Genomic DNA, 20082 nt, shown 5'->3' on the forward strand with positions numbered 1-20082 from the left:
CATCATCCTCTTCCTCTTTCCGCTCGTCATCCTCACGATAATCATCACAACCATCATCTGCCTCGTCCTCTGTCTCCTCACCAACCGTTTCGTCATCCAATTGCTCTTCCATCCTCTGATCACCTGTCTCATCCTCCGTTTCTGTACAGACCACTTGTCTCCCATTTGCCAGCTGCTCGTCCCGTGAGCGGAGTTGTTCCTCCAGATCCGCTTCACTCACTGACTCATGATCCTGCTCGACCTTCCTTCTGGTGGTATTGTCCACAACGCGCGGTCCTTGGCCGTTTCTGGCATAAATATCTGTGGAGTAGTTTGCTGTTGCCCTCCGAGGTCTCTGGATTAATGTGGGTGCCGTGGCAATTCGTGTGAGAGTTGGTGATGCCAGCGCGGGTGTAGGTTGGTCCACCGCAGCCCCCGCCACAAGAAGACCCAGTGGCGGTTCTGGTGGTGGCAAGGGCAAGTAACGTAGTTGCGTGATGTCTGCGGCCTTCACCCTATTCATAGCTATATTAAAATTATTATCTCCACGTAGATTATTTGTATGTTCCCTTTTGTACATTTCGTTTTCATAAAGATCCCCTTCCCTACTAACCTTTGATATTATCAAGACAACCAAGGTGGGCAGTGTGCTGCTTTTGTTTGTTTCTTTCTTTCTTTTATTTGAATTCGTTTAGAGCACAGGCAATTCTGCCTTCTCACCAGAGGAAAAACCTCCGGTTCCTGCTAAGAACGAATATAATATTATGAGAGAAGGAAATATTAAAAGGAATCATAACAGTTAATCTACGTGGAGATAAAAGTTTAATAATAGCAATGAAAAGTATGAATGCCGCAGACATCACCACGCAACATGACAATTTGTTCAAGGTTTGGTTTTGTGTGTTTCCAAAATCGATTTTCACGTTGCGATCATCAGTGGAAATACGCAACTAAAGAGATCAAGGGAAAACAAAGGTGATGATCGCAACGTGAAAATCGATTTTGGAAACACACAAAACCAAACCTTGAACAAATTGTCATGTTGCGTGGTGATGTCTGCGGCATTCATACTTTTCATTGCTATTATTAATCATAACAGTCATGATAATTCCAAAGCACAAAGTTTGTATATAATTCAAATGGGTGTGTGTATGTGTAAGCATGCAGTGAAGAAAACACCGAGAAAACATGCAGTAATGTTTAGGGATGCCGAGCAAGGTGGTTACAAATTACAATTAATTCTGTTCAGAGCCAGTTTTGTTGCTTCGACTTATAGTTATGCCGCTTTGTCCAGTATATCGTGGCAAAAATAGGGTGAAACAGTTACAGGACAAATATACCTCTTCATCATTCAATCAGGATTTTTGTCCCCATGTGTTGCAGTGTGACGAAAACCCAAATTTTATTTTCTCTATTCTATTTTCAGCACCTGTGCCAGTGGTTGTGAGACTTATCCACTCACCCCCACCTTTAGGCGCTGCATCTGCCGCTAGGGTTTATCGGGTGTTAGCGGCCGTCGTGAGTTCCGTTCGGGAATGGACACGATAATTTTCTTTTATATTTATTTTTATTCTAAATATTTGTTATTTTCAGTTCCTCCTCAAATCTCAACGGGACCAAATAATGTGGCATTGGTCGAAGGATTGTCCTCTTCATCGTTACCCTGCACTTCATACGGATACCCTAGTCCAAACATAGAATGGTACAATGAAGGTATGCAGCTTCCACACACTCAGATCAATACAACTATGACCTCGTCTGGAAACAGAACTTCTCCAGCATCTTATACCAGCATACTACCTTTGACGAACGTGAAATATGCTGACCGTGGGCACTACACATGTGTGAGCAGTGTGAACAATACTGGATTTGATGGCAGCAGTCACATAATACGTACTGTCAATGCAACCGTAATGCTGTCTATCTTGGGTAAGATATTTTCAGCCACAGTGTTTCTGGGCTTGTAAGATAAGGATAACTTCGTCTCTAGACATGAGGATAAAATTGTAACCTAATACCGAAGCAGAGCAACAGAGACGAAAACCTTTCTCATGACCTCGTGCGAAGACGAAACTCGCTGTAACCAGTAAGATTTTGTTCTCTGCTTTTCTGCCTTGTGTAGTACGCTCTGCCCTTTTCATGGCATTGAAAACAGTTGGTGGCACAGATCTCAGACACTTCGTCCATAAAGGACATTTAAAACATATAGCACTCTATATGTCAAAAATTGCACTGAAATTTATGTTGCAAAGATATTTGTAACATGAAAATGAGACTCTGATGATGAGCCACAAATACAGTCAATGCAAGAATGAAAGAGACATATGTATACGAGTTAAGAGTAAATATCCAGCACTGTAACTAGATTCTGTACTACTATAAACAACGAACGTGCAACCACTAGGCACGACGCTGACAGAGTACTGGGACATTTGACGTCCTGACATCTAGCTCCAACACATTCCCAAAGCCCGTACGGGCAGCCTGCCAACTCGAAAGGTTCTAGGTGGAGGAAAGACCAAAAAGGGAAAGGTTAGCTCAACAAAACTGAGTACAACATGGCGTATAAGGCAAGAGTCACCGCAGGTATGGAGAAGAAGAAGTATACATGTACTGGATTAACAGCAACAACATACAAACTACGCTACTATAACCACCAATCGTCATTCCGCCACAGACAACACGAGAAGGACACCCGCCTATCGCAGTACGTCTGGACCAAGAAGGATGAAGGGAAGGCACGCAGTATTCAATGGGCGGTACACCGGAGAGCAGCGGCCTACAGCAACAAAATAAAGGTTTTTCAAAAGACGCAAAATATGGCTGGTGTGCGAGTAATTTTGACTGTATGACTGACTTTGGGGACAGTGACTGTTACGTGGGACGTGACTGCTGTCTGAGTCCTACATATATTTTATCTATTCTAAATGATAGTTGAGCCGCATCATGACAAAAGGGTGCTTATGGCAAAGGTTTCACAAACTGAGCTATAATCACAGCGCAATGGCCGAATTCTCACTCCTTCTGTTGCAAAAAAAACATTCAAATCGCAAAGAAAACTAACCGAATTCCAAAAGAAAAATGCACTCTCAATATGGCATACTAAACTTTTTCAAAAGAGTTTTTCTAAGTTTGATGTCGTGTGCCATAAGCACCATTTTGTCGTGGCGTTGCTCATTTGTTATATTTAGTTCCTCCTCAAATCTCAACGGGACCAAATAATGTAGCACTGGTTGAAGGATCGTCTTATTCACCATTTACCTGCACTTCATACGGATACCCTAGTCCAAACATAGAATGGTACCATGATGGTGTTCAGCTTCCACACACTCAGATCAACACAACTATGACCTCGTCTGGAAATAGAACTTCTCCAGCATCTTATACCAGCATACTACCTTTAACGAATGTGAAATATGCTGACCGTGGGCACTACACATGTGTGAGCAGTGTAAACAATACCGGATTTGATGGCAGAAGTCACATGACACATACTGTCAATGCAACCGCAACACTATCTATCTTCGGTAAGCGCTTATCTATGTATAGTAAGTATTTTCATTGGTGTATTCAGTAATTACATTTCAGTTTTTGTTTTAAAGGGAAGGCAAAAATCAAAATTTCACCAGTTGTAGTCTTCGGGGTGCTGAGTCGAATGGTCGTGGTCCGAGGAAGCTGAGACGCTCCCTTCCTACTTGAATCGAACTCGCGCACTTCCACCGAAACTGGGAGACTGCACCCTACTAGATGGGGATTTGTCTGCAAAATGTCACTAAAAGCGCCATTTCGTTCTTATAAAAGCATGGATGACCGCGATTGGCCCATATGTTGTAGTCTTTTGGACGCTGAGTCGATAGGTTTTGGTCCGAAAAGGCTGCGATGCAGCGGTCCTTCTTTATTCCTAATCGAACATGGTTGAACAAGCGGTCACGTGCTCCTGCGTACACCAGTCACCTGGTCACCGTGCCTGCAGGGTACAACTTACCAGCCTGTTTGACCTTTTTTGGATGCAGTCCTGTCACTCGAGTTGAACTCGAGTTGAACCTTGGTGTGAAAGTTGGCGCCTGTTGGCAGGGTGACCAGGTGATTTGGGCACCCAGGAGCACGTGACTGCTTCCTCAACCATGTTCGATTGGGAATAAAGGAGGAACGCTGCATCGCAGCCCTTTCGGACCAAAACCAGTCGACTCAGCGTCCAAAAGACTCCAACATATGTGCCAATCGTGGTCATGCGTGCTTTTATAAGAACGAAATGGCGCATTTAAGTGACATTTTGCATACAAATCCCCATCTAGTAGGGCGCAGTCACCCAGTTTCGGTGGAAGTGCGCGAGTTCGATTGGGATTCAAGTAGGAAGGGAGCATCTCAGCTTCCTCGGACCACGACCATTCGACTCAACACCCCGAAGACTACAACTGGTGAAATTTTAATTTTTGCCTTAACTTCCCCTTTAACAACAATGTAGAAGAATTGTGTGTTGCCCTTTATGTGGGAGCTTGCGCTATTCCTGCTAACTTGAATTCTCACTTGACTGACTCACGACTGCCATTCAGAGCACATGAGAAGTCCATCCAACCGTCCACTCGGCAAACCTGGAAGAAAGCACCACTCCTTGCTCAATACACAGTGTTTCGGGGAGTTCACCCCTCAGCTGTTGAACTTGAGTAGGCTGAGGAAGATTGTGCCTGAAGAGCACCACTTATATAGTGCTCTCCGGCCAGAAACATCACGAGAACGCAAGATCGTAAAAGCACCGACTGGTGAGCAAAGTTATGAAATGTTTGATCGACCTGAGTGGATCTGAGTAGAACCAGTGCGTGGTGCACAAGCACACAAGAACTGGGACATCAGTCAGGTTTTCGTGGCACATCCTTGGGGTGAAAGGGTGAAAGACCGTTTCATAGCGGCACTGATTACTGGAAATCTGAACGTAAGCGTTACAAGGATAATGCGTTCTGCCGCTTCATACCTTAAAGAGAGGTGATGACAAGACATGCTCTTCCATCAGGACTCCAAATTCACAATTCAGTTCACTGCATGATGATACTAATTCAGTGATTCTTATGCAGTCAATTTGTGAATTTGCAATGAATTCACTAATGCCTACTCAGACTTATTTCTTTGTGCTCAGTTGCTCCTGAAATCTCAGCTGGATCAAGATTTGTGGCATTAGCCGAAGGATCGTCTTCTTCGTCACTAAGCTGCACTTCATACGGAAACCCTAGGCCAAACATACAATGGTTACATAGCGGTATTCAACTTCCACAGACTCAAATCAATACAATAATGACCTCGTCTGGAAATGGAACATCCCCATCATCTTACACCAGCACACTAACTTTAACTAATGTGAATTATGCTGACCATGGAGAATACACATGTGTAGCTAATGTAAACAAGACTGGATTTGAAAACAGCAGACAAGTGATCAGTACAGCCACTGCAACCACAACACTAACTGTCTACAGTAAGGTTTTCATTGTTAAACCTGAAAACTTTGATATATTTTTTTCCGTGAAGGAAACCCTGTACAAATACATTGTATGCCTTGCCAGCTACTGAAGCCAAGACCGCCAGGAATGTTGTGTTTGTGATGTGATTTGTAAAAGATCCTTGAATTTGCACAATAATGAGGAAAAGGTGACATGACTAGTTTACTGAGTATTCCAGTGGTTGTTTCTTGGTTATTTGTGACTCCACTTTGTTTTGATAAAGAAAGGTAAAGGACAAACTGTCCACCAACGTAACCAGTCAGCAAGTGCGACTAAATGGCACAAAACTGACAAGGAGTACTGAGACATTCGGCGACCTGACACCTAGCTCCAACACTTCTCCAAGGCGCAAGCCAACAACCTTCCAACTTGGAAGGCTCAGGTTCGGAAAGGTCCAAGCGGGGAAGGAAGGCGCAACGAAGAAGAGGATGAGCTACGCATCACGGCAACAAAGAATGCCGAAAGTTACTGGATGATGACGAAACTAGTAAGATTATTGGACAGACCGGCCTTACTACAATTCGACGACGCAAAGCAACAGACCACCCAACTTGGTAGGCTCAAGTTTATGTAATAAACAAAGAAGAGGAAACTTAGCGAAGAGGAATTGTGAAAAACCAAAACGCCAACATCCTACTGAACTCCACTATCATGTATGATGGACTAGTTATGTACAATAACAAGTAGTTCCACACGACGTACGTTTCGCCGTATAGGTCATGACGGCTCATCAGGTGTGCAAATTTTAACTCGGATGGTGAGCCAATATAGTTATGATAAAGAAAGGTAAAGGACTAGTGAAAAAGGACAATATGTTACGAATTATGACAAACTGTCCACCAACGTAACCAGCTCCTATACATGTACAGTCAGCAGGTGCGACTCAATGGCACAAAAATGACAAGGAGTACTGAGACATTCGGCGACCTGACACCTAGCTCCAACACTTCTCCAAGGCGCAAACCAACGACCTTCCAACTTGGAAACTTTCGGCATTCTTTGTTGCCGTGGTGCGGAGCTCATGCTCTTCTTCGTTGCGCTTTCCTTCCCCTCTTGGACCTTTCCCAACCTGAGCCTTCCTGAGCCTTGTTCACTGAGTGCTGCTATACTGACAGAGGGTGGAGTGGAAGTTTTGGTCCGGCCGCTGAGCTCATTTATTGTCTTCCAAGTGAGGCGTGCATTTGCCTGACTCCGTGTGAGAAGATTCTTGTAGTACTGGGCCCTGAGGCGTCGGGACATTCGCTTAGCCTCGGCCCGTGCTGATGTAAATACAGTTCGCAGATCCATGTCAGTCGGCGAGGTGCTGCGTTGCGAAGTAGAATAGCGTCGTGGAGGGCAGGTAATTTCCAAGGACAGGGCGTGCGGGAGAAAGATTTAGGCCGATACGTTCGGACAGGAGCGTGCTCGTCCAAAACGGAAACAATCTTGTTAGTCAAAGAATACCACATGGCATCCACAGTCTGAGGGGTTGAAAAATTCTCCAGGTCACAATGATGCAAATCATGAGCGAATCTGTTCATATCGATCCTTGCTAGGTAACGACCGCACTTGACAGCAGGAGGTTCCACAGTGCACTTGAAAGGTAGGTCAATTACGACCGCAAAGTGGTCGCCGATGGTACAAGGGAGAACCATGCAGGAGGTTATCGCTCCATCCACAGCTAGGGCGAGATCCAGTGTTGTTCTGCTGCCGTGGGGGGCAATACGGGTAGTGTCCTGCACCTTGTTGCTGATATTGAACTGGTCACAGAAGTGATGTAAATTGTCGAGCGGAGGGGCTTGGCGCCGGCTTACGTCGACATTGAAGTCGCCCGTTAAAATCAGCGAGGACGATCGCATTGACGCCGCTGCTGTGTCAACTGCGTTGGACAAGTCCTGCCAAAACTGTACTAGCGTGCCCGGAGGTTGATACACTCCTCGTGGGAGAATCCGGTTTCGATGACTTGTGATCTCCAGTAGCAAAAGTTCTATGTTGGTGTGGTCACCCACCACTCGTGCTTGAAAGCGATTGTGGACATAGGCTGCTAGGCCACCTCCATGACTGGGACGATTCCTCCGGAAAAGTGCATTGTTAAGTATGCTGAGCAAGCTGTCTGTGGTAGAGCTAGATAGAAAGGTTTCCGCCAGTATCATGATGTCAATGTTTTGAGATAGTATGAAATCCTCAACTCAGCTTTTTATTAAGAAGGTGGCACACATTGAGGAACCCTACTTTAAGATTAAGACTAAGGCCATTGTTGCTGTTCGGTAAAGAGGCTAAATTAGGGGGGTGTGGTCTAGGATGGAATGGGATTGCATTAGGGTTTAGTGAGGTGTTGGCATTCATGATGTGGCTGAAGCTGAAGCTATCTTATCCAAGGCGAATCTCCACCCTCGTGCACGCACCTCTGCTGGCCAGAAGTCTTCCTGCAGGGCTTTGTCGATTTGATCTGCTGGGATCACGACATGTGCGTACGCCAGTCCGAAGTACCGGGATTCTGACACACTGCACTTCATGACTGGCAGGTCTTTTTTCTCGCACCAACCTACTATGGAATCAGCACTACATCCCATGTGGACATTGCCAAAGTGAATTGCGCGGCATTTTATCCGAGGGGCTCCACGAAAACTTGCAGGAGCTTTAGGTTTGTGCTGATAATACAAGGTGACAGTGGACTGGCCTGGCTTGTGTGCTACGTCACGGCTGGCAGTGGTAGTCCTATTTGCCAACGTGCGTGCAGGGTTTCAGATTTTAGCAACACAATTATCCATCGACGTGCTGGTCTTGGCCTGCGTTGGTAGTGTTGCCCAAAACACATAGCCAGCAAAGATCGAGGATCAGACACTGAACATGAATTTGTAACTGGAAATTTGTTGCGTTTTCTGGACGTATTCTAAAGCCATCTGTTGCTCGGATCGCTTGAAGGGGGGAATGTTCAACTTCACGCCATGTGGCATCAAGAGATCCTGGATGTCAAATCCTTGGTCTGCCATAATCAAAGTCCCATACCCAGCTACTGGCAGAAGATCTAACAAGTGGCTTCTGATTGTGAGCTCGTGGACACTGGTGGATCCCGTAAATAACTTGAAGGTAAACGCCTCACCACCATCTGGGGTCATGCGGATGAGGCTCTTCAAGGTAGTATGCATCTTATATGAGCTGTAGAGTTGTGACTGTGCAGACAGACTGGAAGCGGTACTACATTTCAGCACTGTAGCATATACATGTATGATCATGCTAAAACAGAGAGGTTCCAGGCTGTCCAAAAGAGTGCTCAATACCGAGTGGTAGAGCTGGTTCAAACAATAGGAGGACAGAGAAAGTGTTTTTACTCCGAGTTTCACGCACTAAGCGATCATCAGAAAACAGTTTTCTGATGATCGCTTAATGCGTGTAACTCGGAATAAGAACACTTTCTCTGTCCTCCTATTTTGTATTATCATGCTATCGCAACTGAACTAGACGCAATAATTATTATCGAAGAACATTCTCGAATACCTGGGTGATGCACGAATTTTGATTGTGCTCACTTCCGTTAATCGTTTTTCTTTGTAATTTTCCATTCATTTGTTTGCTTTAATTAATATTTCCTTTGTTTTCCTAGCTAACTATTGCCGTGGCTGGCTCAACGCCCTTGTCTCAGGGGATTCTGTCCCTGCATTAGCTATGCTTGTCAAATGCTATGAGATTGTCTCTAATAATAATAATAATAATATTAATATGGCAATAAGTAGGACGAGCTGAAGCGACATGTGGGCTACTTTAGTAACAATGTAAGCGATGGAGACGATGCAAGAAACAACCTAAAGGGTAAGGAAAAATATACATGTAAGAAGAAAAAGGCAATGGAAAAAAAAGATGATTCGAACAAGTTTTCGTACAACACTCTTCAGGAATCACCGTTGTACTAAAGAACAAAATGCGAACAATGGAAATAATATAGCAATCTAGGTAGGGTGACACAATACAATGACAGCACTGGAATATCGAGGTGCGATTTCTCACAAAAGTGTGCAGAAAACAAGGGTATACAAGTAAGAACTAAGCGTGACAAGTGTGTATCAGCAACAAAAAGAAAAAAAGAAAAAAGTGAGAACGAATGATAATAATAACAATAATAAACAAGGAGGTGACAAAACACATTTAGGCACAAGTGGCAACAACGTTGCCACACTACACAAAAGAACATTATTTGAACAATTTTAGGGTAATAACACTATCTTTCTGGACACACAAATTCAGCTTATGAATGCGCTGACAAACAGCTTCCAAAACTTGTAACTGCAAAAGATAACCATGACGAGCACGGCACAAAACAGAAAAACAGGAATCAGAATAAGTACGACAACAGTCAGTACTAGAAACCAAATGATTGTATACTGAAGACTTGTTATTACGAGACGGACGCACACAATCTCGACTCACGCACACCCTCACACTCACTCTCACCCTCACTGTCCGAATCAGAACCTGCTCCATCATCCACAGCGGTTTGACTCTCCTCCTCACTTGCATCGTCCTGCGTCTCACCTTCACCGCCCACGCCAACCGTGAATGTCGTTGCCTTCATGTCAGTCTTCGTCCTTTCCGATTGTTTCCTTTGTATTTTTACCGTGAATTCATAGGTCCGGTTGTAATCTGCTGTAGATCTCCGTGGTCTGTCATTTGCTGATTTTGTTTTGTGGATTAGTTGTTGTTGTTGTTGGATGTGAACTTGGTGTTGTTGTTGGATGTGAAGCTGGTGTTGTTCTTGCAGCCATGGTTGTTGGTCTTTCTGTTGAATCCAGCTCTGGTTCCGGTGGGACAAATCGACCGCCACGGGTGCTCCGCACCAACACAGACCTCGAAGGAGGAGGGTAAGGGGGAGGCAGAGGTGCTGTCACCACTCGAGGCACAGCCCCTTGCAAAGCACCCAGAGGCACAGACTTAGGCACACCAGAGGGCTGCACCAATGGCGGTTCCGCACGCACCTCCAAAGAGCTGCCAAGCTCAAGCCCGTCCAACACAGATGTCAGAGGGGGAACGGCAGACAGCGGCAGGGAACTATCCTGCCGTGTAGGTGATGGGTTTTTCCTAGGCCTCCCGCGTTTGGGCCTCTCAGATTGCGCACTGGGTGGAAGGATGTGAGGTGGGGTGTGTTGTTTGATACGTGCGTTCAGGTGCTGAAGAGTCCTACCAGCATACCGACTAGCACAATGTCGGCATTCAAAGTTATCTACAACTTCCTATTGCACGGGACAAGCGTTTGTGTACTGCCATATGCCTTCTAGATATGTCAAAGGCATTCGACAAGGTTCGTCATGAACGGCTACTCCAGGACCTATTTGACATCGGCATAACAGGGACAGCAGCAGCATTTGAATCCCAACGCACCTGTACAGTTTGAACAGAGGCTCACAAACCCTCGTCCGCTCTACAGCGCCCAACTGATGAGTCTGCCACACCGTAGTACTCCACCGCCATCATTCCATCGCCCAGCTGACCAGACACGCATACCGTACACGCACAGTTCAGTCTAGTGTTGAAACGATCTCACCAGGTACTCGTTAGCTCACTCGCCAGGAACTCGGCTCGTTTGTGCGGCCAGCTCGTTTGCACTAACGAACACCGCACAATGTAATCCGTACAAATGGCAGTACAAGTCGAGCGGGGAGTCGGAAATTTTTATTACGACTCCCTGGTCGATCGAGAGTCCAGTCCCGCGCAAAGTGAAAATCACTCGCAGTTACAGTGACTGCATGCCGCCTGCACGACACTGAGTTGTTTCAGTTGTCGTTGCAGCTTTGGTGGACTCCACTGATGTCTTGTTTCGCATCTGCTGACCTGCTGCAGGGCAAACTTCTGTCTACTCTCCATTCGAGTGAAAGTTACGCTCAGTCGTTTGGAAGTTTTCTCCCGCGATGCAGCGAAGAACAGGGCTACAGTCTTTGCAAACCGGTCTATTGTTACAAAGGCTGCTCAACGAGGGCGCTGAAAAGACATCTCGACACCAAACAGCTGTCCGAAGTGAAGCAGCAGCATCCTCAAACGCTGGCGGTGATAATTTGGACCAGCTGAATTGAAAAAAAATACGAACTTAGGAAAAACACATTCGCAGTGCAGCAGCACCAACTGTGGGATACGCCAAGAGAAAAAAAACACGATGATGCAGAACTGGAAGCCCTATCGAAGGAGCAGAGGCAGCTGCGCATACAGCTGACATTTGTCACTGATGACAAGAAGAGAGAATCCCTCAAAACCAAACGTAACCGAATTCAACACAAGGTGCGGAAGCTGTGCCTAGACCGTGCCGAGGCAGAACTGGACCTGAAGGCTAAGGAAGTAGAGAAACTGAAGAACGGCGCACAAATGTTCAAGGCAGTTGCCACAATGCGGAGGCGGCCGGCAGTGACCCCGGTAGTGCAGGATCAACACGGCAAACTGGTCGGCAGAGCCCAGGAAGCAGTAGCTATCGTTAAAGAACATTTCCAACACCAGTTTACAGATGAGCATGCTTCAGCCATAGAGCCCTTTATCGGTGAGCCTAGACCACTCGATCGGCCTATCACAACTTCCGAGCTCCGCGATAGCTTCAAGAAACTAAACAATGGTAGAGATGTGGCCCGGATGGCATTGCGGCCGAACTCCTGAAATATGGTGGTGAGAAACTCCTGGAGGCTATGATCCGCCTGTTGAACAGGGTGTTCGAAACCCATCAGCCATTAGACCTCGGCCTAGGCACACTGATTGCTCTTCAAAAACCTAACAAAAAGAAGTGCCCACCTGGAAATCTTCGTCCCATAGTGCTTCTAACTGCCCTCAGGAAGGCGGTGTCACTTCTCACCCTGAAACGCATCTCACATAGAGTTAATACCTTTCTCAGTGACAACCAGAGTGGATTCCGGGCAGGACGATCAACGGCAGATGCAGTTTGGTGTCACAAATGGCTTGCAGCAACAGTCCAGAAATATAAGTATGTCATTGAAATTCTCGGTATAGACATGTCAAAAGCATTAGACACCATTCAGCGACACCGACTTCTGGCCGTTTTGGAGACCTTACTACTTCCGGATGACCTACATTTGGTAAGGTTGCTCATCGCTAACACGACGCTGAGTGTTCGACTTGGAGGTTTTGAGTCTACCCCTTTCCACACAACAATTGGCACTCTACAGGGAGACTCACTTTCCCCTGTGCTATTTGTAGTCTATCTAGACGCAGCACTGCGCGATGTCCTCGCCACAGCCCCACCTCGCTGTCCTGCAGATAGCACTCTACTAAAAGACATCATCTACGCGGACGACACCGATTTTGTCAGTACCTCATCTGCTTGGCTAGCACAGCTTGAACCTCTTGCCGCAACAGTTCTCAGGCAATGGAATCTCCATGTCAACGCAGAGAAGACCGAACACACAAAACTCACCCGGCAGCAGGATCGAGTCTCGGAAGAATGGAGAATGACGAAAAAGTTAGGTTCTCTGATTGGTGACGACGAAGACATCACCAGGCGAAAACAGCTCGCCACAGCGTCCTACAGAGCAATGTACAGTCTTTGGAAACGGAGAACATTAGTGCGTGAGGAATTGAGACTGAGGCTGTACAACGCATTCGTGATGCCAGTCTTACTGTACAACAGCGGCACCTGGGCACCCACTTCAGTGGCCGAGGCCCAACTGGATTCGTTTCACCGCAGGTAGTTGGGTAGTCTCATCGGTATTAGGTGGCCACTAGTTCAGTCACATCATACTTCCACAAGACAAAGAAGTCAACACAGGGTCTCCTACGCTGTGGTTCCCGTGTAAGGTGCAAAGCGCTCCACGTCAGCAACAAAGAAAGCGGCTGCCATGCTGAGGCAATAGAGTAAGTGGTGCGCAAACAAAGATGTTCACATCATCAAATGCTCTGTGGCTGAAACACGCTATTTTGGACTGGCTTATGCCCATGTTGTGATTTCTGAAGAGTACTTCGCCACGGTCCAACATGATGATTTCTGGCCTGCCTCCGTACGTGTTCGCGAATGGCACTTCTCCTCTGACAGTGTAGGTAAATGAGCAGTACATGCGTTCTGTAATGTGTCTCTATCATGTCCTGGCAGCTCATCAACCATAGAAAACGTCCATGAACATAAGCACCTTGGTATAACTATTGACGACTGCCTAACATGGGCTCCTCATGTAGACTATATTTGCAAGAAAACTCGTCAGGCGAAATTACTGGTCAGTCGGCGACACGCATTTTTCACAAAAAAAATTGCGTTTCACCTGCTGGGAGAGTATGCGTGTACTCGAGTCTCATCCTGAGCATTTTTTTCTCTTCTTTTTTTCAGCTCCAGTATAGCTGTATTTTTCATTGCAAAGCCGTCCTCGATTGTTTTGTTCGTTGTTCAAACGAAGTGGACATTCAATCATGAAGGCAGAGGACATAGGAGCCTGATTGGAGTTTCTCGTGGCATAGGACGGCCACACAGAGACACTTTGGGATTTTCTGAATATAAAATACCGTACGCACGATGCTGAGATCAATTTGTGCGATATCAAATTGTTTGTGATCTACCACATCGAGCAGCTAATGGGGTCGTTTTCGGCACTTGTGCCAGTGGTTGTGAGACTTGTCCACTCACCCCCACCGTTAGGCTCTGCATCTGCCGCTAGGGTTTATCGGGTGTTAGCGGTCGTCGTGAGTTCCCTTCTGGAACGGATACGATAATTTACTCTCTTTTTTTTACATCGAGCAGAACGGGATCCAAACACAAGCTTACCGACGGTTAGGCTGCCGACCTGACTGGACAAATGATCCCTGGCTTCACCAGACGCCAGAAGTCGACAACCATGTCCTTTGCCGCGACGTCTATCTCCAAAACGAACTCCATCTTCGTCGTGAAAAGGCTTGAAATACTCAATATTCAACCGAGATTCGCGGTCTCACCCTTTCTCAGGTCGAATCATTTTTTGTTGTAGCAGTTGCAGGGCAGATCCCCGCCACTACTTCAACAGAAGATGGCTCCAAAGCATGCCCGGAACAAGCCATATCGAGGTTGCAAGCCACCCCTTTCAGCAAGAAATTCGAAATTTCATTGGTGGAAGATATACTATGAACAGAATTTCAGAAAGTATGTTTCGCGGAGCGATCGCTCAAGCTACGTCATTCAAACTTTGCAGGATGGTTCAGACGTACATGCTAGGCATGGAATCACAGGAGATGATATCATAGCTGACACACAGCAGATTCGTGGGCACAGATGCTAAATTTGTGGACGTCGTCATCTTCTTCCCGCTGATCTCAAATGTACTATGACGTGCTATTTCGCCTGACGAGTAGTGTTCTCGGCATACTATATCCTCATCGTTCTCATCTGCCAAATACATGCCGTTCTATGTTTTGTCGCTCGTACTTCCTCCGCGTCATCGAAATTGTCGCAGTTTGACTAGTGACTTGTCACTGACAACTCCATAAGCTAAGCCATTCAAAACGTATTACAGGTAGACTCCCTTTTATTCGAACCTCAAATTGCCAGGTCCTAACTTCGCATTATCCAGAACTTCTAATTATCCAAATGCAGCCCCATGCACTGATATGTATGTCAAAATGCTTGAAATCGCATGCTGAATATTTTGGCACATTTTTATTTGCATCAACGAAACATAGGTACGGGTCATAAACCATTGTGTACAAGGGTCCACGGATCATCAAAACACTGGATCGAAACAAAATCATTTTGACATCTTCATCTTCTAGTGAAGAAGTTGTCAGTCACTGCAGCTTTCCTGAAACAATTTCAACGGAAAAAAACTGCGCTGCCTAATCCGCGTCATGAAAGGCCGTTGGACAGCAGCACGTCGTTCTGATGAACGGAAGTGGAGCAAAGGCATAGACAATATTTACGACAATAGTGTTGTTGTGCGCCAACATCTCCGCGCACGAGCTGGCGCGGTAAGAAAGGCCATCGAGATCCGCAAAGAGAGTCAGCCACCTGGAAGAAGTCGTCTTCAATCAAACCTTTGCAATTTGCCTCGCACGGGCTTGAATCAAATGTCGAGAGAAGGTGGGTTTCTTGAACGCTATAGTCAATCCTGCAGCGGACCATCGATCGATTTTTGAGCTACTCTTGGCAAGAGAAGCAGAAAAGAATGAACTTCGAATTACAAGGATAGCAACTCAATCTCACTTCGAAATAAGCGTTCAAAGGACATAGCCAATGTGCTGTAAACAGCTCTTCTGTGCGAAGACTGGGTTCGAATTATCCAACCGGTGCACTTTTCGTACTTCGAATTATGCATTCGATTTTGACTTGATCTTTGAAGTGACTTGCAGAAGATCGGTACGACGAAAAAGTTCGAATTACACGGAATGTTCGAATTATACCGTATTCGAATTAGAGGGAGTCTACCTGTACACAGTATGGTAGTCTGAAGACTAGAGTAACGTTCCAGGACAGTTTGACTGAGAGTTTTCATGCAGAGATGAAGTCGTCGTCGTCGCTGATGTCAATGGACGCAAAAATATCGTTCCGAAATATTTCAAGGAAGGTTGAAAGTTGGTCGCGCCTCATCTCAAACGCTTTGAATTTCTCCACAGGACAAGAGCTGCTATGCTTGTCGTCTGCTAGCTCTGGATGATTTCTACTTCACCACCAACGAAGCCTAGTAAGAACACACGATCGTTGCGAGGTCGCTTGATTACCGTCGGCGGAATCACCTCGATCTTGAAATGAACTTTTTTTTAGCCATGGCATGTCCATTTATTTTAGCTGTGTGGTCACAGCTCATGCAGGTAAGTGTACTATCACGTCCAGCGCGCCGTCTTTTTCAGCATCACTGGTATACCATGGTACGGCACCTGTGCGTGCATCACTAGCACTACGTGTAGAGTCTACACGGCTCTTGCAGGTACAATCATGTACTGAGTGTCTCAGCCAGAGCGACAAATTTTATCGCTGTTGCAGGCATTTAGTTTACTGACCCCTCGATGTTTCTCCAAGCGCTGCCACTTGTTCCACGAAGTCATTCTCACCCCAGCTAAGGTAAAGCAGTGATGCGGCTTGAGTGAATGGCCATAAGCACGAGAAATGTGAAGGCTGCAACGCCTGACTGATCTCAGCGAGTCGAAATTACCATCGCAGCGACATCAGCGAAGAAATTGCGTCTAGTTCAAAAATTCCAGCTTCCAATAACAGAAAATAGAACTTTGGCGTCACCCTATACTGATGACTATCGCCTATGTCTGATTCCATGCCTCTGGTACAAGTGCTGGTGAGTAAATACCCCGTTTTATATCAAAAGTCAAACTGCGACAATTTCGATGACGCGGAGGAAGAAGTATCTATTACCTATTTTCCAGTATGCATGTCAGTCTTGGTGTACTCTAAGTCAGCATCTTGTGAACAAACTTGAAATCCAACATAAATCTCTTCTTAAGATATTGTTTAACAAGCAGCGTTTATTTCCTAGTCTTGAGCTGTATTGTTTAAGCAATACTCAGCCACTACAAGATAATCGCAAACAGCAGCTTTGCATTTTTATCCACAGAATTCGCCTAGGTAAAATTCCCATTCATCTCTCCATATTCAATTGGTTTTCTCTGTCCCGGTCCACTCGTGATAGTCTCTCACTTCCTCGTGCTAATTCAGCCGCATTTACCAACTCTCCTCTGTTTTGTCCTGAAGCTTTTGGCTGCACCTTCCTCAGCATATATCCAAATGTCTTTCCAGGTTTAAAACATGCACTCCGATCGCATAAGGTAGTACGATGGTACGCTAGGATCTCCTTGCTGGATTCTTGTCTATCCTTCTTTCTTCTCTTTTTCTTTATTCTTTTCTTTTCCTTTCTTGCCGTGATTGGCTATCACCCCTCTCTCGCACTTTGCGTGCCAATTGGTCATGGACCACGAGTTGAGTGAAATAAATAAATAACGGGTGGCTGCCTTCCATCTTATGTAGGAACTTTCATTAAAGGCCTACGCCCACCGCTGTGACAGGGAGCTTCCACAGTACCTCCCATCGACCTCACAATGGCGGCGTTACCATCACCCTCATACACCCTGGCGATGCGCTCGTTAATCTCCTTGAGCTTTTCGTCAAACTCTATGCAGAGCGCACCCTCTTGCCGTCTGGCACTGCGCTCTTCACGCTCCTCGCACTGTCGGGGCCTCTTCTCCACGTATTCCATCAACCTATCGCCTTCAAATCCATACCGAATTCCGTTGGCGATAAAGCTAGCTTCCTAATTATGTAGTTCCTCTGCAATGCTCACTTCGATCGTGGCACGGTTGCCAAATGTTATGAACCCTTGTGATTCTCTAAAAATCAGGAACGAACAACCACACGGCACGAGGACAACTATTTACTCTTCAACAGTATATTTCACTTGATCGAATATAACCAACACTAAAACCACCAGTAGTTATTGCGTGAAAATAACAGCGTATATCAGAAAAGCATACACATACAACATACAACTACAGCGCACACAGCAAATCGCACATAGCGCATGTAGTGTATACCACGTTGTAAACATCAGCGGTACGTCGGTGTCGAGATACAACTGCATTAACACGAACACAATGTCACAAGCGAGAAGGCCTTTGTGCACTTGAGAAGTATTGGTTTCATAACAGCGGGAGGTCCAGTGTGGGAGCAAATTTATTCCTAAACAAATCATCGCCGAAGTCGCAACCACTATTTCTGACTTAGGATAGCTGACATAATCGTAGCATGGTGCCTTTTTGTGTTTCTTCCCAGCTCTACCAGTCGCAACTCCCCTGATTGGGCATTTGATCGGTTATAAAGATTCCTCAGTTGACATGGTGGTCAAATATTCATCACCCGGTTTTCCAGCTGTGCCGCCAAACAACATCACATGGACAAAGGTATTTTTTATAAATTCTCCCAATCCATAAGGGACATTATTAAATTTTATTATTATGGTATCAATATCTCATAGCATGTCTTTGATACTGCCAACAATGTACATATGAAGGGTTATTGCCAGCCATAAACAATAGTCCTGACATTTATACGTTTCCAAATGGGAGAAATAAACTTTTATTTTATTCAGCTGATCAGCTAGTCCTGTTAACCATCATTCCGTTTTTTGGGGTTCAAATGGACCCAGGGGTATAGTTGTCGATATAACGTTATCTTCCTTCATGAAATCGAAATAATCGAAGCTGAGAAACCAATTTTTAAATAGCATCAAATATCAGCAAAGATTAAAAACATTCTGCTGTGATAGCCACACAAGAAAGAAGTCACGAAATGTTTCAAAATCACTTTTCATGTCACATTCATGGATGGCATGTCGTGACTGAAGAATATACATGGTATTGATTTATTTGAATTCGGTATCTCAACAGTACATTGTAGAACTTGGGAAGATCCGAATGACATAGATACATAAACATAAAAGTAAATGCTGAACAATGATTAAGTATACATTCAATAATGTTTATCGAGAGCAAAACACAGTGCTAAAATAGAAAGAAGAAAGGTGAGACATAAGAAGTGAAATGAGACACTAATAGTGTTATTATTATTATTATTATTAATTCAACATCTCCTGGCTCGTCAGAAGACTGCCAATATATATGAGACGTCGGGTGGTAGCCAACCACGGCGAACTGAATAATAAGGAGAGAAACAAAGAGAGTACTGCAAGGGGAGGCATGACGAAAATGGTGAGATTATTTAGGACGAAGAAGCTGAAGCTTGAACTCCTTAATGTCTGTGCATGCTTTAAGGCTAGTTGGCAGGGAAGACCAGAGAGTGTACGCAGAGAAGATAGGAGATTTCAGAAACAGGGAGGTATTGGCACGGGGTAATGAGAAGGAATGACGTGTTGATCTGGTGGACACAAACCAGTTATACTTAGCAAAGTGTTTTGGAGCCAGGTCTAACAAGATCATGTGTACAAGGATGCAAAGATGTTGCTGGTGTCGCTCTAAGAGGGGAGATACTGAAGCTAAACTGTAGAGACGTTGGGAGGAGAATGTTTTATTTTTGCGAAACAGGATATTTAGAAGCAGACGCTGGTGTATTTCCAGAGTTTGAACAAGGGCCTGAGACAGACCGCACCACGCTGTGTCACAGTAATCAAATATAGGTAGAATATACGACGTAAAGAACAATTTTCGGCAATGGTCATTTAAATGGTGGCAGTGAGGTTGCAACATGCCAAGGGAGGAGCTAGCTCGCTTGCATACTGACTGGACCTGTGGGGACCAGGACATATGGCTGTCGAATATAACACCAAGGTGTTTGTGTTCATGAACAATTTTAACGTTAGCATTGGCTCCTGGAAAGTGCAACGGCTGAGTAGGCGGTGATGGGCTGATGAACATTGCTTCGGTCTTCGCGATGTTGGGCCTCAGCTTCCAAGCTTCCATTCATGCTATGGTGGAGTTAATGCCGGTCTGCATGGAGGTAACGAGGTTGGACGGCGAGCTGTCAGAGCACAACAGTGCAGTGTCATCAGCAAAAAGGCTGACGTCTGGAACTAGAGAGGGCAGATCGTTCACATAAGTTAGGAAAAGGAGTGGACCCAGTATGGACCCCTGTGGAACACCAGACGCTACAGGTGAAGGATCGGACAAGGAAGCAGCGACACGGACAGTTTGATGACGGGACGACAAATATGACGACAGCCACTGCAGAGCTGTA

General features: G+C 45.5%; 1 protein-coding gene across 1 annotated transcript in view; it reads left to right on the plus strand.

The window, feature by feature from the left end:
• Positions 1–3206: 3206 nt before the first annotated feature.
• Positions 3207–20082, plus strand: part of LOC135824796 (hemicentin-1-like) — a 42019-nt gene continuing 25143 nt past the window's right edge. The window contains exons 1-3 of the mRNA XM_065337500.1: positions 3207–3506; positions 5111–5446; positions 18166–18293. Of these exons, the coding sequence (XP_065193572.1) occupies positions 3326–3506; positions 5111–5446; positions 18166–18293 (645 nt within the window). The 5' untranslated portion in view covers positions 3207–3325. The remainder of the gene's footprint in view (positions 3507–5110; positions 5447–18165; positions 18294–20082) is intronic.

Source organism: Sycon ciliatum, chromosome 9 (assembly GCF_964019385.1).
Source record: "Sycon ciliatum chromosome 9, ocSycCili1.1, whole genome shotgun sequence".
Taxonomy (NCBI): domain Eukaryota; kingdom Metazoa; phylum Porifera; class Calcarea; order Leucosolenida; family Sycettidae; genus Sycon; species Sycon ciliatum.